This window comes from Misgurnus anguillicaudatus, chromosome 21, assembly GCF_027580225.2.
Source record: "Misgurnus anguillicaudatus chromosome 21, ASM2758022v2, whole genome shotgun sequence".
NCBI classification, from domain to species: Eukaryota; Metazoa; Chordata; class Actinopteri; order Cypriniformes; family Cobitidae; genus Misgurnus; species Misgurnus anguillicaudatus.
This window is the reverse complement of record NC_073357.2, coordinates 49686394-49704320: the sequence shown is the minus strand read 5'-3', so window position 1 is coordinate 49704320 and position 17927 is coordinate 49686394. Positions and strand designations below refer to the sequence as shown.

Genomic DNA, 17927 nt, shown 5'->3' with positions numbered 1-17927 from the left:
AAGCTTCCCAAAGCCAGAAATAGGTTAAGGCTTTTAACTAAAATGGGAACAGTGAATAAAAGTAAAAATTGGGGAGAGGGGGTCAAGTTTACACCTTTAGCAAGAAGCTTTCAATCTTTTTACTTTAAGGAGGTGCTTGCGGTCCTTGGTAATTATTTAATTTGTAAGCATTAATACCGCAATTATTTTAAGCCCCTTCAAAATCAAACCAAGATGGACAATGAAAATGGCATCTTGGCACAAAAGACACATTCTTCGGTTCCAAGAGCCAGTTGGTAAAAGTGGCAATAAAAAAGCAAGAAAAAACTTAAGCAGTCTGACTCCTCGAATACGCTGGATGGTTAATTCAAACTTGTCATATTCAGCCTTTTTTGTCTTAATATGCCCCAACTTGTTATGTAGCATTACACTACAAATTGAGCAAATGCAGTTGCCAATTTTACAGACCACTGAGTACCATTTGCTCAATGTATTTCCACACATATAATCTCCTCATCACCCCAGCAAGAGAAAATTATATAAATTCAAAAATGATAAGAAATATCAGAATACACAATTTTTTTTTACAAAAATCACTGACAAGACAATGTAAAACTGATTAAAACTGTTTTTAAATTGATCAATATAATAAATAAAACCAGATCCTGCTCCTAGTCAAAAAGAGTGTGAAAAACAAATTTGCATAGAATAAGGGCATGTTTAAGAAAATAAGGTATAAAGATTTTAAAGAGTATGTGTGTGAAATATCTCATGATACTGACATCGAAGAGACACACTGTGAAAACATTTCTGTATGTTTCCACTGCTACACTGAAATATGAACAAGTACTGATATGAATGCATCGGGGCAAGCTAAACCACATATTGTTCTGCGTGCAGACGGGCGACAGCTTTTTGGAAAACCACAACAAGCACACCTGTATCTCTATGACAATCCCACACTATGACAATCCCACACACATAGCCCACACTCAACCACTTTATAAAAACCAAAAAAAGACACAACTTTGGAATGTTTGTGCAAACCTTCACTCAAAAATTTGCAATGGTGCGTGTTGCAGGTAAAAAATTCAACTCACCGAAGAGTGTGAGTTTTCTCAGTATGCCGTGTAGTCAATTTATTAAAAAAAACTTTCAACAAATAATTTTTTAACAAAACATCAGATTATTAATATTTACATATTACTGTTAGGTTATTTAAACAAGTTTAATTAAGATATTTAAATCTCTTATTCACTTTACACCCTAACACAACTTAAATTTGTTCATTATCACACAATTTCTCTGAACAAAACTATACACACATTAGGCAATATCCAATAAGCTCTATTCAATCAATTGTGTCCAATATACATTTAATAAACCAAATCAAAAAACTAAACTAAATGGACTATTATTAGCCTGATATTTGACTTCAAGAATGCTCAGTCATTTTAAATTACAATATTTAACTTATTATTTTAAAAATCTGTGATTTTGCTATATAAACATTTCTTGTTTCTAATATAATAAAAATAATAATAGATATATAAATATATATTATAATATATATCTAATATTAAAATTAAACGTCCTAACAGGCCTAAAAAAGAAATGTAAAATAAAACACAATCCACTTATCTGTTTTCATAATAATAACTGCATAATAATAAACTATATTTCCAATACACTTGTTAGGAATATCATTTAGGCCAATCTCATAAGATTTTTGATGTTAAAAGTTTGAAAAATACATATTAAAGGTGTAGGACAGCACAGTAGGCTGTGGGCCGCGCAGGATCGAGCTCTGCTCTGTATACTTACCATATCTCAGTCAATCACTCTCTCATGCCAAGTAAAATATAAACAGTAAAATTGTGTCAGCCAAACCCGGCGGACTCTGTCCAACCGCTGAATCAAACCTTATCATTGTTTTCATCTTAATTCACTCTGTAAGAGAAGCCTCCATGCAAGACAAACTAAAGCACGTAAAAACTGATGAGCTTCAGACAGTAAGTTTCTCGCACGATAAATTCAAACTCACTGTCTTTATTTTACCTTTGAAAAAGCGTATACATTAACATAATCCATAATTCATAAATACCAAAAACATTCATATAACTAATGACTTGTATCTCATTTTATCACACAGGTTGATTCTAAAATATCAATAAAGTTGGATTAGGTTTTGAATAAACTTTGGTCTGACGATAACGTTACAGCAGTTATTCAAATAAGCTTGTTTAACTGCACTTATATGCGATCTGTGTTGTGTCAAACAGTGCGCACTGGGTTCAATGCATTCACATAGCGTTTAATGCATAAAGTTAAAAACCACATATTAAACCAAAGCGCTTTTAAACGGACATCAACGGAATTCGGGTTGCAAGTTAAGTCTAACTAAATAGAATCCCTCGCGGCTTTATTTTGTACAAATATCGAATAAGTTGTTCAAATGCGACATTAAACTTTAATAAACGCGTATCTAAAATAAGATTTTTAAGCACATTGGAAAATGTACATAAGCTGTAACAAGTAAAAGCAATTCATTATTTAAAATATGAAATAAATTTAAAATAAATACCTGTGTTAAGCAAATCGGCGAATACATCATGTGTCCGCCAAAGCAAACGGATCGCGCGGTTATCAAAGTCCTGAAGGATATCGCAGACGATCGATATTATCGGTTCATTCTTCAGAGCTCGTGCTGCTCCGTGCACGTCTGAGTAAGACCTGATATCCTCATTCAAAAAACACACGGGCTTATCCGGCAATGGAGAAGAACTGGAGATCCCACACTGAGCATTGAACCGATCCGGACGACTATTTAAGAGCAGATTATAAAGCGAGTGGATCTAGACGCATCCACTGCGACTGATCTGAGATCGCAGCTGAACAAAAGGAGATAGTTTAAAAGATGAATCTTGAAAAAATACCGCACGTGCAATATGAAAACTTGAAGGCGCCTTATTTCTGATCTTATGTTTGCTTTTCAAACTTGACAAAATATGAGCCGGTAACACCCTCTAGTCTGCTGGAGCCTAACAAATCAGTCTGAAGATTTTCCCCCTTTAATTACACAGTCATACTCCTCCTCTTCCAGCAAACGCATATCCCATATCTCCAGCCCACCTCGACTGCACCTCAAAGCATAACATTGACAAAGATTCAAGCAATTTCCCACTTTTATCCGAAGTGCGATGATTATACGTGCACGAGGCGAGCATGTAAAACTATGTCAATGGGGCGCAGCGCAGAGTGCGAGCACAATACAGTACGGGACAAAGATTTTTGCTGACACCTTCAAATACAAATGAGAACAATTTGGGCTATTATTATTGGTTTTCAATGAAGATTAATAAACAAATACACAATGGTTATTCACTGACCATGTTTTTTATTATTTGATTGCATTATAACCTACATTAATGGGCATGTAAACGTTCAGGCAAAGATAAACTGCATTACTCATGAAACGTAAAGCTGTGGTATGACACAACACAAGAAAGCACAAAGGCTTATTTATGTTACGATTGCAAGTTTGGGCCTGCAGATTACACTATGCAAAATAACTCTAAACATTATACATTCTTGCAGCTTCGAGGATATTTAAAAAAAATCTCTCAGGAGAGATGAGCACAGGGCTGTTTTTTTTTTTTTTTGCAGGACAGATAATGATTCCCATAATGTTACACTTGTGTCAAAGTCAAAGCCCACCCCCTCTGTCCAAGTTTGAAACACACGAGCGTTTAACTATGACTTTATATAGGACATGAATCTAGCGGGGCAAAATAAAGTCTGACTCTGAATACTTTCATAAACAATAAAAAGGTTTATACGAGACTTAATAAAGTTGGAATATACTTAACAGAACAAAAAGTGATATTATTCGTGCACAATGTAGGCTATATATGCTCAAGTGTCATTAGTCTCATAAAAAACTTAATATACTTTGACAGAGAATGTCATTATGTAAAACCAGACACGCATTTCAATGAAGGAAGAACTGTGTGAAATGGTGACAAGAGTAAATATCAACACAGCTTGTTCAGGTATTCACGCTACTGCACCGTGCCAAAGTGCACTGCTTATTCAACAGAGGGAGAGTTTTAGCTAACGCAGGAATCATGCCAAGAGCGGATCTCCGTAGGCACAAACTCTGCCACCAACTTCTGACACAATGATATGACCCATATAGGACGCCTGCCAATACATGACATAAACAATCTAACATCTTTCATTTTCACCGAGCAGTTTAAGTGCCTCGTCCAGTCAGACTTGAAGGCTATACAAGCTATAGTGTTGAAGTTACGCACGCGCAACACAGTAACTCGAGAAACAATATTCACAAATGTTAGTAAGACAGTGTTTTCCATTATAACGTACCATTGCACTGTACTGCATGGAACTGAAGGGGTTTCCTGGAGGCCGGATGAAACTGAAGCCGGTACGTTCACATGTCTCAAGTTCAAAAATGTGTGCTTTTTTGTTTTTTTCTCTTTCCTTGTCTTTTCACGTTGTAGTGCTTACAAAAATGAACACCGGAAGAGAATTCTTGGCAGACAGGCGGCAAAATCAAGTCAGCGAGCACCTCTGATATTTTTTTCTCGTCCTTCCTCTGCAAGTCAGTCTTTTTGGATAGCTTTTTGGTGGTTGAGTTGAACGCGGTCCAGAATAGGCTGAGTTTTCAGAAGTGGGAAGGTCTGCGCTTTTACTTTCCCTCTGTCTGTCGTCGCTGTTGCTCGCAGCAGTCAAACGTAGCTGCGCATTTGGAATACATCCTCGTTTCTGATTGGTCGACGCTACGCTCTGCGTTCCATGCCCTGGGCCCCTCACTTCCGCTCGGCAGGCAGTGTCACTATTTGCATATTAACATTGACCAAGTCCCATCAAAGCAAGACCGACCGAAAAGAGATAGTGGCTGAAGTTAGGTCACATTCCTGATGTGTGCGTTTTGGTCTTGGCTACTAAATTTTTATGGAAGTTTATTATGGAAAACAAGATAGGCTATTTTTATTTTTGTCTTTGTAAAAGGGTGATATATAAATCGCTTCCTTTCCTCTAATGTTTCCGTGTGTCCTGGTTTTATTGCTTAAACTCTTGTTTAGCATGTAAACTCGTTTTGCATTAAAACAATAGTTTTCATAATAATGCCATATACATGCCATCTTTAATTCAGTGGATATATAGGCTATCTATGTTCTGAAACATTGTTAAGATTTTGTCAGTGCAAAGAAAGACAGCACTGTTAGAAAGCACAATGATGGCATTGATCCAGAACAGAGCACCACCGTTACATACACGAATTCAACACCATACGAGTCAAACGCACATTAATATGAGCATGTTTTCCATTTGGTTATAAGCAAACTGACACACAGGCAACAAGATAAATGAGGGTAATAATAAATACAGAATTTATGTCACATGCCGTCTTAATAAATAAAATGAAATAGTCTCTTTACCCATAAACACCTTAATAATGAATATCAATTATTTGTTATTTTGTGGAATTTATGATTATTGTTATATAAATGCTGCAGTATATATTAGTTTTATGTTACTCTTATTTCTATTAAGACACTCAAATGATTTTTTAGTTTACTTTGTCGGTCCCTTATAGGTGAATCAATCGATATGAGGCAGCCTGCTTATAAAACAAATTATGTAATTGTTGTTTATTGGTTCGGTATTTCGTTGTGTGCTTTTATTTACTGTAACTTAATTAAAATAACATGTCGCGGTTTATACTGTTATATTATGTTTTATATCAAGATGATACATACATCTTTTCACCTACATTGCAGCGTGCGCTTTGGACATCCACACAAGCTTGAGTTGTAATTTTGTAGCACATGCTCTACAAGATACAAGTTATCGGAGTATGAAGTTCATTTTGGTTTGTGACTGTCCGTAGTGGTGCCCAACACGAAACGGTAAAGTGAAAGACGCACGTCAGTTTTTGAAGATAAATGACTCTTACGAGTCTTGGTTTACAATATCACACTTGTAAAAACAAACACACGGCTTGTTGGAGCATTATATCGAGTAGGTGGAGTGTGATACGAAATGAAGCGAAAGGGGCTGCAAATTCTTATAGGCTTAAACTTTGGCAAGCTGAGACTGTAAATCACTATTAGCGCAAATATTTGTATGAATTAACCCATATGGATTGACGTACTTGTGGATATTTTTCTTTATTCCGTTCAATTGTGGCTGTCACGTTTTATGAGTTTGGATGTGTGTCGGGTGTGCGCAGAGAACCTCGATACTCCGACGTAAGTTCCCATTTTAAATACAGAAGTAGACTATCAAGGCATTTCAACGCCACACTTTCTAGTCATAAATCATCGATTTACCTGCACGTTATGCAAGTACTGAGGACAAACATCATGCGATATTCCGTAACAGAGGTTTTTAGAAATTATCAGTAAAATTCCGATTCTGTTTTGCCCAATGATGTAAAGAAAACCTGGACTCAGATAAAAGCACGAGTTTTCACAGGTTAGGAATGCTGGAATATTTCTCTTTAGTATCTCTCCCTCGAGTTCTTTAAGTGAATTATACGATCATTAATTGGCCTACATTAATATTCTATTTTTTATTGCACAAACATTGTTGCTCCCAACGTGCGTATTTATTAATAAAACTATCAACAGATCAGTTTTCTAAATGTTTTTATTCAATACAAAACGATGACGCATGCTGCTTTTTGACATATACCACGCATTAAAATGTTTCGCCATATAAATCGATAATAAATCTGTTAAACGCGCAACAATGGGGTGCACTGCTAATTTAATTAGGGCTTAAAGACGGGCAGTGCTTCATTTGCACGTCAGTTTTTCTCTCAGGAGTGCAAGAATGGGACAAAGTGATGAAAACCTTTGTATTTTATATTAGCCTTACGCATTCATTCTATAAATTGGTAGAATTTCTAAATTTGCCTATTTGATCACCAATTTTAAATGACTACAATTGCCTTAAACTGACGAATTTTAAAATGTACCACAATGCTTTTCAAAGTAATGAACAATTTAATTATGAATTAATTTATAGAGTTGTTTTTTAAGTTATTCGTCGCACACTGACAGAAAATGTCAAGGTAGCTTACATATAACACTGCTTCTCTTTGCAACCAGCCTAACCATTAAAAGCTGCAGTTCTGTGCATATGTGCAGCTGAGTTGGAAAAGATGGGTTTAACACCTGGGGGTTTTGCTATTCACAACTTTAGTCTACACACATTTGAATGTATTATTGGGAAATCATATCACTTCATTAAACATTACATCATTTGATAGCTTACATCATTTGACAGGTTATATTTAGCATTTTAATTAACAAGCCTGTGTAATGTCAAATGAAATTCACAGTAAAAATATTTTCAGATGCAATCTCAAAACACGTAAAGTGACCCTGCTGAAAAAAAAACAATAAAAGAATTACAGAAAATTCGAATGGTTTCCATTAAAATACCAATAGGAACCATTAGCTTTTACCATTAAAAACACTACACTGTAGTGTGTTTTGGGCCATATTCCATTAGAACCAATAGCCTACATATTCCATTAGAACCAATACATAGAACCAATAGAACCAATACATACCATTAGAGACCAACAAAAACAAAAACAAGTTTGTTTTGGGCCATATTCCATTAGAACCAATAAAACCATTAGAATTTTCTGTAATGGTTTTATTTTATTTTTTTCAGCAGGGGAGGTACGGTTGTTGATTTTTCATGAAATTCTTATTCATGTTAGGCTAATATAATATAATAGTGTTGTTGTTGTTATTATTATTATTATTAAGTAGTGTGATATATACATTTTCAGGTAACGTTAGGCCTAAATTAATTTTTCTTGCGCCACGAGGTCAAAGCACCATCTCAACCCCTGGCCAAAAAATAATTGTATAAGGAGGCCTCGACTGCAAACAGGCGATGATAATCAAATTAGTGTAGTGTGTACGGGTTGGGGTACTCGATTAAACCTCATCCAGAACCCACATAGACCTGCAGCCTTTTTAACAATTATGTTTGTGAGAGAACGGTAAACCCCCAGTGCAGCTCAAGCCAGTGACTCACTTTGGTTCAACTCATTCGCACCCTCGTCCCAAAAACCAAATAATCTAGATACCTACCTGTCAGTTTACCTCCAAACAACTATGAGCAATCCGTACATTACACGAGTTTCGTGCGTAAATATTAAACTGTTCAGTTTTGTAAGTTTAATAACAAGACCAGAATTTGATTCTGGTGAGTTCAGACCACCGATGATTGAAGCCAGTCGCTTTTCGTGACGTATGTCCACGCATTGCAATGAAACGCTGATAAAGTTTTTGAGAAAACTTTGACTTAACAAAAAGCCACCACGTGTCTTATTAAAGTATTTGTCAGCAGATTATTACCACACTCGCACCAAACGATACCATACTGTTTACAAATTAAAACTGAAAGAAATTAAGTAGTTGCACGATCAATATGATTAATGTTAGACTCCTGTGAATAGAGCGGTGACGCACAGCTGCTCAGATAGCTCGCCGTGATCGTATAGTGGTTAGTACTCTGCGTTGTGGCCGCAGCAACCCCGGTTCGAATCCGGGTCACGGCAGTGCATAAGATTAATGGTAAATAGCAGCTAATTTTGCATTGTTGCAATGCCATTTTAAAAAAAATTCATTTTTTCCGCAAGAAGTTTTGATGCTCGTGATTAAGCTGTAAATTAACTCTCAACTATGAACCAAGTCAATTAAAGCATTAACAAGAAAACTTCTTTAAGAGATCATAGAGTTTTAAGTGAAGTTCGCTTCAAATAATTATATTAAAATATAAAAGCACGAAACAGTTTATTGGACAGAAATTTAAGTGTCCCTCAGGTAGCTTAGATACAATGTATACAGTGATAGTTTTCTTTTCAGTCCACAAGGATGCGGTAGTGGTCTGTCTGACATAAACTTTGCTGTCAGTCTTTAAAAGTGACAAAACGTGTATCCAAGATATCACACGTTTAAGAAGACACGTGGTATCTTAAATCATTAATACACTGTAAATTCAAAAGACCACGCATTTTTCTTTACTTTTATTTTATGGAGTTACTTTTGTTTCAATTAATATTCTTGCAACTTTAAAACATTTGATTTTCGTTCCGTTCTACAATAACAACAGACATAAAACCACAAAAGGCCAATATATGTTTCAATGTTTTAGTGTTTATAAGCATTACATTGCAGTTTGCAACATATGATCTAAGCACCAGAGGGCAGCAAACTACTATGTTTAATCTATGGAAACATCTGTCTATAATGGATCACCATTAAATCAAAATTGTCAGCGATTAAGAAAAATTATAAATCTATTTTTGTTAGAGATGAGTTGTCACAACTTATAAAATATAGTTGAGAAGTCAACTTAATTTTATTAGTTATAAAAACTCACTTGTAGTTAAAACAACTAATTTTTAGTCAAGATAAATAATAGTAAGTTGAATTGACTTACTAAATAATTTTGAGATTACCTTTAGCAGTTTAGTAGACAATTCTGTTTTTGTGTTTTACTGTAATGGCAATGATTATTCAATGTAAAATGTTATTTGTTTAATAAAATTGTGTAAAATTCTTTATTAATGCATTTATTCATTTTTGCCAGAATGTCATTATTTAAATGAGCAAAACATGTATGCTACTTTGGTTGTTTGGTTCACTTACAGCTAAGAAGTATCGTGACATCCAATTAAAGTATAAAACATGCATTCATCTTCTCATGTGTCTTTTTTAAATATGTGAGTCATAGTTATTTTCCTATCATCATATCTAAAAAAAACTATACATGCACATAAGCAAAAACACAAACAAACACACATAGAGGGAGCTCTTCTGCAGCTGTTGCCAACCATAAATGGCCCTTCTTGTTTCTTGTTACCACAAACCCGCCATCAAGAACAAGAGCAACAATGAGACGCACGCTCAAATAAACAAGGAGAAAGCTTACAGTAAACATGGAATCTTGCCAAAACCACTGCATCTAATTCACACACACACACACACACACACACACACACACACACACACACACACACACACACGCATTGCAAATCCTTCAGCTATGAGAAAGAAGCAGCAGGTCCCCACAGAAGAGCCAGGCAAAACTGCTGTGTACTTGCTTTCTCTCTCTATGTGCGTCTGTCTCTCTTCTCTCTTCAATAGGTCTTGATTGACAGGACAAGCATGCACCTATGTCGCATGAAATGCGCATCCCTGCAGGCCTTTGTCTGCTTTCAGAACACATGTTCCTGTAACAATGTGCATCTTCATTAGTTACAACTGTGGAAGCATCACTGTCTAATGTTTGATCTTTGATTTGGACTAAACAAGGGGTTTCTTCCACTATAAACAAATACTAATAATACTAAAACTAAAAACAAACCCTAATAATAATTTCGTATCACTCAAAACACACATGAACCGGTTATGTACCATTAATATACACATGTAGAGTACCACAAATAGGATCACACAAGATTTTAGGCACACTAGAAAACATGCAGCATTTATATTTTGTGCTTTTTGAATTAAGTCAAACGCTCACACATTATTATTTGGTTACTTATTGCTAAAATTACTTTGGTAATGAGTGTTCACAAAATAAGGAATGAATTAGTTTGTAAATAGATCTTGAAGTATTGTGTGACCCCTCTTTGAGAATTCAGAGTAGCAGATTAATTGGCTATAGTACTGACTGTACAGTTAAAGCTACCACTGTGTTTCTCATCATCAACTTATTTGATCCCAGCAAACACACATACGCTGAACTTAAATGCACCGTAAGCCACTTTGGTTAAAAGTGTTTGCAAATGTGCCACACATTCAAGTATTATTCACCCCCAAAAATGATTTTGAAAAATAATTACTAAGAGGCGGTTTTCTGGACAGGGCTTATCCTAGTCCCAGACTAAAATGCATGTTTGAGCTGCCTTCATTTAAAAACATCTTGCCCTGACATATCTTACACTGTAAAAATATTCTTTAGAAATTACAGTAAGATACTGGCAAACAGCTGCCAGTTAAAAGTCTAAATAATACTTTTTACTGATTTAAATGTATGTTATTTACTAGCAACAGTTTGTTCAAAGATAAATGAAATTAACAAGTCTAAAAACACAAAAAGGTCGAGGATTTCTGGTTTCCAGAATGCCTTGCATGAAGCTATTATTTTATAGTTTTATTCTGTAAAGACAAAGACTTGTTAATGTTTAATGTTCATTTAAATAACATGAATATAAATCTACAGTAAGTTACTGACAAACAGCTGCATAACTACAGCTATATTTTTACAAGGTAACATATGTCAGTGCTGTTGTTTTGTCTTAAGATGCACACCAGTATTGTTTTTGTAAGGTTTGTTTGTAAAAAACTACAGTGTTTTCCATACATTGATTTATTTGTGGTGGCCCACCACAGAATCAACACTGGCCCCCACAAATAGAATTTTCCTGATTCCCATTTACATTTTTATTTCACTATTTAAAACAGCTTAATTCGGCTTAAAATATAATTTGATATATAATACAGATCAAATACAGATAAAGATCAAAGAGTAGAAGTGAAACATATTTCAGGTGCCAACACTAGATCAAACGCAAACACGAAATGACGATGTCACATATATGCTAATTAGCAGGTGACGTCATCACCACCACAGTCTCCTCAAAATCCTGTGGGAAACACTGAACTACTTAAATATCTTACAACAAATAAGGCCTAGTCCTGGCTTAACCTAAACCCTATCTGGGAAACTGCCCCTAAAAGTACACTGTGAAAAAAAATCCATATAAATTACAGTGTTACACTGTAAAAAAATTCCGTAGAAATTGCAGCTGGGTTGCCAGCAACCCACCGCAGATTCAAACTCATATCACTCACTGGCAACATTTTGTTCAAAGCTAAATGAACATTAAACATTTACAAGTCTTTGTCTTTACAGAGCAAAACTAAAATAACAGCATCAAGCGAAACATTCTGGGAAACAAAATCTGAAGCAAAAAACAGAAAAAGGTTGATGATGATTTCTGGTTCCCAGAATGCTTTGCATGAGGCTGTTATTGGATCGTTTTATTTTGTAAAGATAAAGACTTGTTAATATTTAAAATGTATTTAACTTTGAACAAACTCTTGCCAGTAAATAACATAAATGTAAATCTACGGTAAATTACCGGCGACCCAGCTGCAATAACATTGTAATTTCTACGGATTTTTTTTACAGTGTACTTGGAGCTTTAAATGTATGTTATTTATTGCATCATTTTGTTCAAAGTGAAATGAACATTAAACATTTACAAGTCTTTGTCTTTACAGAGTAAAACTATAACAGCATCAAGCAAAGCATTCTGGGAAACACAATGTGAAGCAAAAAACAGAAAAAGGTTGATGATGATTTCTGGTTCACAGAATGCTTTGCATGAGGCTGTTATTGAATAGTTTTATTCTGTAAAGATAAAATATTTAAAATGTATTTAACTTTGAACAAACTCTTGTAACATAAATACACTATAAAAAAAATCCGTAGAAATTACAACGTTGTTGCAGCTGGTTTACGGCAATTTACCGCAGATTCACATTTATGTTACCCAATGGCAAGAGTTTGTTCAAAGCTAAATAAATTCTAAATATCAACAAGTCTTGATCTTCACAGAATAAAACTATACAGTAACAGCCTCATGCAAAGCATTCTGGGAACCAGAAATCATCATCAACCTTTTTCTGTTTTTTGCTTCAGATTTTGTTTCCCAGAATGCTTTGCTTGATGCTGTTTTTTTAGTTTTACTCTGTAAAGACAAAGACCTGTAAACGTTTAATGTTCATTTAACTTTGAACAAAATGTTGCCAGTAAATAACATAAATTTTAATCTACGGTGAATTACCGGCAACCCAGCTGCAATTTCTACAGATTTTTTTTACAGTGAAATCTACAGCAAGTTACTGACAACCAGCTGCAAGTAACACTGTAATTTCTACAGATTTTTTTACAGTGTACTATCTAAAATATACTGTATATCAAGGTTGTGTTTGTATCACAGTAGCAGCAGTAAGATTGTCCTGACTTTTGGTGACTTTGTGTAAGTACAGCATTAGGCACTTAATAGTTTGTGCATGCGTGTATTTGTGAACATCAATAAACACTTCTTCATTATATTATTCTTCAACTTTATTATATTAGAACTTAATAAGTGAATATTTAGCTGTAAACGTAGTCAGTCATTTAACAGCAATGCTGCAGGTGAGCACTAAATAATATAATCATAATTTATTTATGTAATTTCTTACTGTGCCAAAGGCACCATGCCACTTTTGTTTGTATTTTGCAATTGTATAGTGACCATAATTATTTCTAAGTCTCTGTATGAAGTATTAAAAAGCTAAATAAAATGATAAGCTGTGTTTAGTGTGAGCTCCTCTTATATTTTGAGCAGTAGCATTGACCTGCAGGATCTCTTAAACCTAAATGAAATGACATCCTAATTTCTAATAAAAAAAGACTTCATGACTTCAGTCTCCTCAAGAGTTCAAGAATTGTTTAGTGCCAAGAGAGTTCAAACTAAATACTGAATTTTGCTTGAAGAAGGCTAAAATTTGTGGGGGTTTACAATTTGTGTACAAATCTGTATATTCTATTTGTGTCTTAATAAAAAAGAGCAAAAAAATAAATAAATATGGCTATTAAAACTTTGCTAAAACAACAAAGCTGGTGGTGACAAGACTTCTGCACAATACTGTATATGGCAACATTCATTAATTTTCAAATTTGTTAACAATTCTCTACTTAGATTGGAATAAAAAGCCTTCACACAATTTCATTATTGATCACATGTTATATACATGTTATATTTTTGCACTGCCATCGGTTACTATACTTGCGTATTTGCTATACACTTGCTTTTCGTCTATGCAGCACTTTTGGCTCATACCTTGACGCTTCCCCTTTTTTCTCTTTCTTACTCTTCTTTCTCATCGTCCCCTTATCGACCCCCCAACCCTGTTTAGAACAAAGAGGTCTTTTGTTTTCTAATTGCCCCAAGCAGATCTTCGTCAGGCATGGCTACACATCGCTGTAGCAGTTAAAGAACACTGTTCGATCATTCTCTTCAAAATTATCTCCATCTGACCTTTTAACTACTTAACATACTTCGTTTTTGCTCAAAAGTAGTTTTATTGTAAGCTATAAGTCAACAACTTTGGTTATTTTGGACAAAATTTTATATTATTTATTTTAATAAATAATGCATGATTATGTGGTTATTGCATTTTATTAATTGTGTCTAGCATTGTTGTCCTGTCCGTGATCCTTTCAGTACAGACCTGTTACCATACGGGACGCATTACATTAGAGAGCAGTTAGGGGAAGTTGAGATTGATCCCTGATCCCTATGATAAGGATCAAACGAACCCGAGGTGTGCCCAACAGCCGGAATAATTAACACTGTGATTATAGAGAGAGTTTAGCTTCCAGACAAACAATACCGTTTACTTAAAAGATCAGTTAGAGGATTTGAGTCAAAACCAAAAGTACGAAGGTGACCCATCTAAAACTCCAATGTCACTGTGCTGATAATGTCAGGTGACACTAATCCTATGTTTTGATCAAGTTACATGCTGGTCATTGTACGGTTAAAGATTTAACTCCTTAAGACTTTCCAACTCCTTTGAGTCCCTCACCATAAGAAATAAGAAAACGGCTTTATGCACATGTTAAATTATACATAAACAAATGGTCAAAAAATAGTCCTACTGTTTACCATTACACCTTTGGTACCAATATGTACCTTTGAGGCACTTATATAGGTTCTAATGTGTTCCTTATTTAAGGGAACCGTCCCAGATCCCTTGGGACCATTTTCTGACAGTGTAGTCAATCACAGAATATATTGACAACACCTGACACAAGACATGCATTCATTAGATTTAACAAGAGCATGCATTTGTTAAATCAACATAAGCAGTGCTGACTGATGTTCCCATCATCAGATCAACAGCCTTGAGCATCACAACCCATGGTCATGCGATCAATATCATAAACACAGTCGTCACTGAATTTCCTCATTTAGTTTTACCCCTACTGCTAATCATTTTAATTACTGCCTTACTCAATGCTAATGTTATTCACGATTAGTTGGTATTATGCTAATCTTCGACCCACATTCGGCAGGAGAGCAAAGCATCATCTGAAGGCCAGATTGCTGGGAGGCTGCATGCAGGCTGACATCGGTCTCCCAGCTGCACAAAGCAAGCCAGACAGAGGGACTCTCGCAGAAAAAGAAAGAGACCCTCAATAAACAAAAAGAGGGGGGGCAGTGTTGTGTACCTTAATGAACGACTGTTGGCCACAGGGATTAGCCATAAATACTGCTTTCCTCTCTGCACACCCCACCCCAGCATCTGCTGAAAGTTCGGAGATTTTCTACACCAGTTTCTTAGTTTGAAGTGTTTGAGCGTTTCAAACTGAACCATGTCTGGATTTGCCATTGGTTCAGATCATTTTGTACATCCATCGCAGGTGAGTGACTGCCAGATCGGAGATGTTTCATGGGAAATTGTGCAGCACTATTTTTTGTGATAGAAGTGTAAACAAGAACAATGTAAATATTGTGAAAATTACTTAAAATTAAAAGTTAAATTAAATTGGACACTACTTGAGAAGGATATGCACATTTTTTAAATCTCCAGTTAAATTGTCGACTGCTAACAGTTAATTAAGCCAAGAATGTATAAAATTTTAATTTCATTATTTTAAATAAATTATGAAGATATTACACACATGAGTGTTATAATAGATCTACAATATATGTTGTAAAGAAACTTGAAAATAAATAAATTCTGTCATTGCCTTTAAATTCAATATAACATTAAATAAATATCATCATCATCAACATTTTTATGGCATGAATAAAGATTTCAATACGAAAACACAAACAAATTATTACATTATTGACCACGTTATTATATTTTTATGTGTAACAGATAAAAATTTCAATTAATTAATTTCAATAATTTTTATCAAATTCATCAAGAATTCACCATTCAAAAGAAATTAATAAAAAAAGAAATCTACAATAATGTAACTTTACATTTTGTATGCTACTTATAAGTCATTTTTTTTCATTTCGAAGATTTCCAAAATTAATTTTTGTATACAGGAATAACACAAAAATGTTATATTTTATATAATTAATATATGTTATATTGAAATAGTTGTCTGGAGTTACAAAGGTTTTTATTTGGTTTTGTAATTTGGTTTTTCTACATTTATAGGTTGTCATCATAACATTTTTCATGAATAAAAATATTTAGACATTTATCTATCCCAGTCCTTATCGTTCATACGAAAAAAAAACAAATAACTGTATAACTCATAAGAGGGTGGCAAATAAATAAAAGTATGACTTTGATGCTAACTTTATATTCATAATGGACTGAGAACCAGCAGTCGCTTCATTGATAGCAAAAACCCAAACAAGAGCCTTTTGTCTTCTAGGAGGGAAAATATACAAACACAGAGAAAAATGCCAAGAAGTGCAGAGCAATAATACTTGGAAACAATTGCAGAAAATATCCTCTAAAATAACAACATAGCACCAATATTGTGCATGATCTCTTCTTCTTCTACTTTATTCTTTTATAATTATCTAAAGTGACCCTGACTGCACCAACTTTTGACAAACTTTTCAACTATCCAAAAACTGAGAATTGGGCAATTTAAACTTTGGATTAAAGGTACACTGAAACCTGAAATGTAGCGGTAAGCAAAGAGAAGAGGGTTTCTGAAAAAACTCTGACCTCCTGACACAAAGGTCTTGACCTCACCTGACATCAATGACATCACTATCCAACACGTCCAACATTTGGTAAAAAACAACATGTCAAGATTAGAATATCAGGATTAAAAAAGCAAGAAAGTATTTAAGAATAAGAAACACCAAAATAACGCCATAAAAAATACAAATAAATTTCTACTATTTTACAAATGTCACAGGTTTCTGGAAGTACAAACTTATGCAAACTTTTTCCATAAATAACATGATTGAAATTCCATTTAATGAATCATCTGCCAAACATTTTCTCTAAGATGTGCAGCGAATTACGTTGAAGGAGGAGTTACGTCATTCGGAAATTGGTGGGGAAAAAACCTGCCCACGAAAAAAAGCTCCAAAAAGCACCAAACTTACCATCCACCAGGTCCTGGCTGTCATGTCATAGCATAGCTGCCATTTGATGGAGCTGTCTGCTGTTTTCCCAGCCATTCTCCCGTCAGTAGCTTTCATCAGGAGCAGCTCAGGAGCAGATAACACACTAATCAAGCCTTCATCAGACGCCACTCTCTCAGACCCATGTAGGCCAATCCTTATCACACTGCATTATGGGAGAAAAGTGCACGCACACACACGCACATAGCCCTGCGCTCCAGCTATGACTCCAGCCTCCAGTGCTGCCTATAATGACGGGATCAGGATCTGAATCCCTCATACACACACACACACACACACAGACCCCCACCTCAGCTAGGACTTTAATTTTTTAAGCTGTGCAGAACAGGAGCAGGGATCTTTCTTGCATCTTACATGGGACAACAAGTGTGCAACCACCAGTGAGGTGCTTTTACGAGAGGATGCTTTGTTTTGATTCGATTCATATTGTTGATTTGTGGATTATGGAATTTCCCCCCTCTCAAACCCATAAATGCATACACTTCACCCCCCCACCCCTTTTCGAACACTCTTCACTCTAAGTCTATAAGGGGAGGCCCAAATGGGAATTATATTCCCTAAACAAAGACTGGGGAGTTTCATAGACATGAGAGCCGGGCACGGTTCAGATATCACAGACTCATACACCAAGTAAGAGAGAGAGAGGGGAGGAGCAGGGCATGGAGAAAAACACAGACGTAAACACAGACAG

The 17927-nt window shown here is 35.1% G+C and overlaps 1 protein-coding gene and 1 non-coding gene across 7 annotated transcripts in view; one reads left to right on the top strand and one right to left on the bottom strand.

Annotated features, from left to right (window-relative positions):
- The window catches only part of LOC129449107 (nuclear factor 1 B-type), a 105268-nt gene extending 87839 nt beyond the window's left edge, over nt 1–17429 (bottom strand). The window contains exon 1 of one of the 6 annotated variants that reach the window (XM_073859322.1): nt 17198–17429. In XM_073859322.1, coding sequence (XP_073715423.1) covers nt 17198–17293 — 96 coding nt within the window. In that variant the 5' untranslated portion in view covers nt 17294–17429. Of the gene's footprint in view, nt 1–2563; nt 3215–4365; nt 4740–8123; nt 8284–17197 lie in introns of those variants that run through there. The other 5 variants (XM_073859321.1, XM_073859326.1, XM_073859327.1 and 2 more) reach the window with 5 other exon arrangements.
- On the top strand, nt 8522–8593 carry trnah-gug (transfer RNA histidin (anticodon GUG)). The gene has a single exon. It is a non-coding gene; the product is annotated as a tRNA-His (tRNA).
- Nucleotides 17430–17927: the final 498 nt, after the last annotated feature.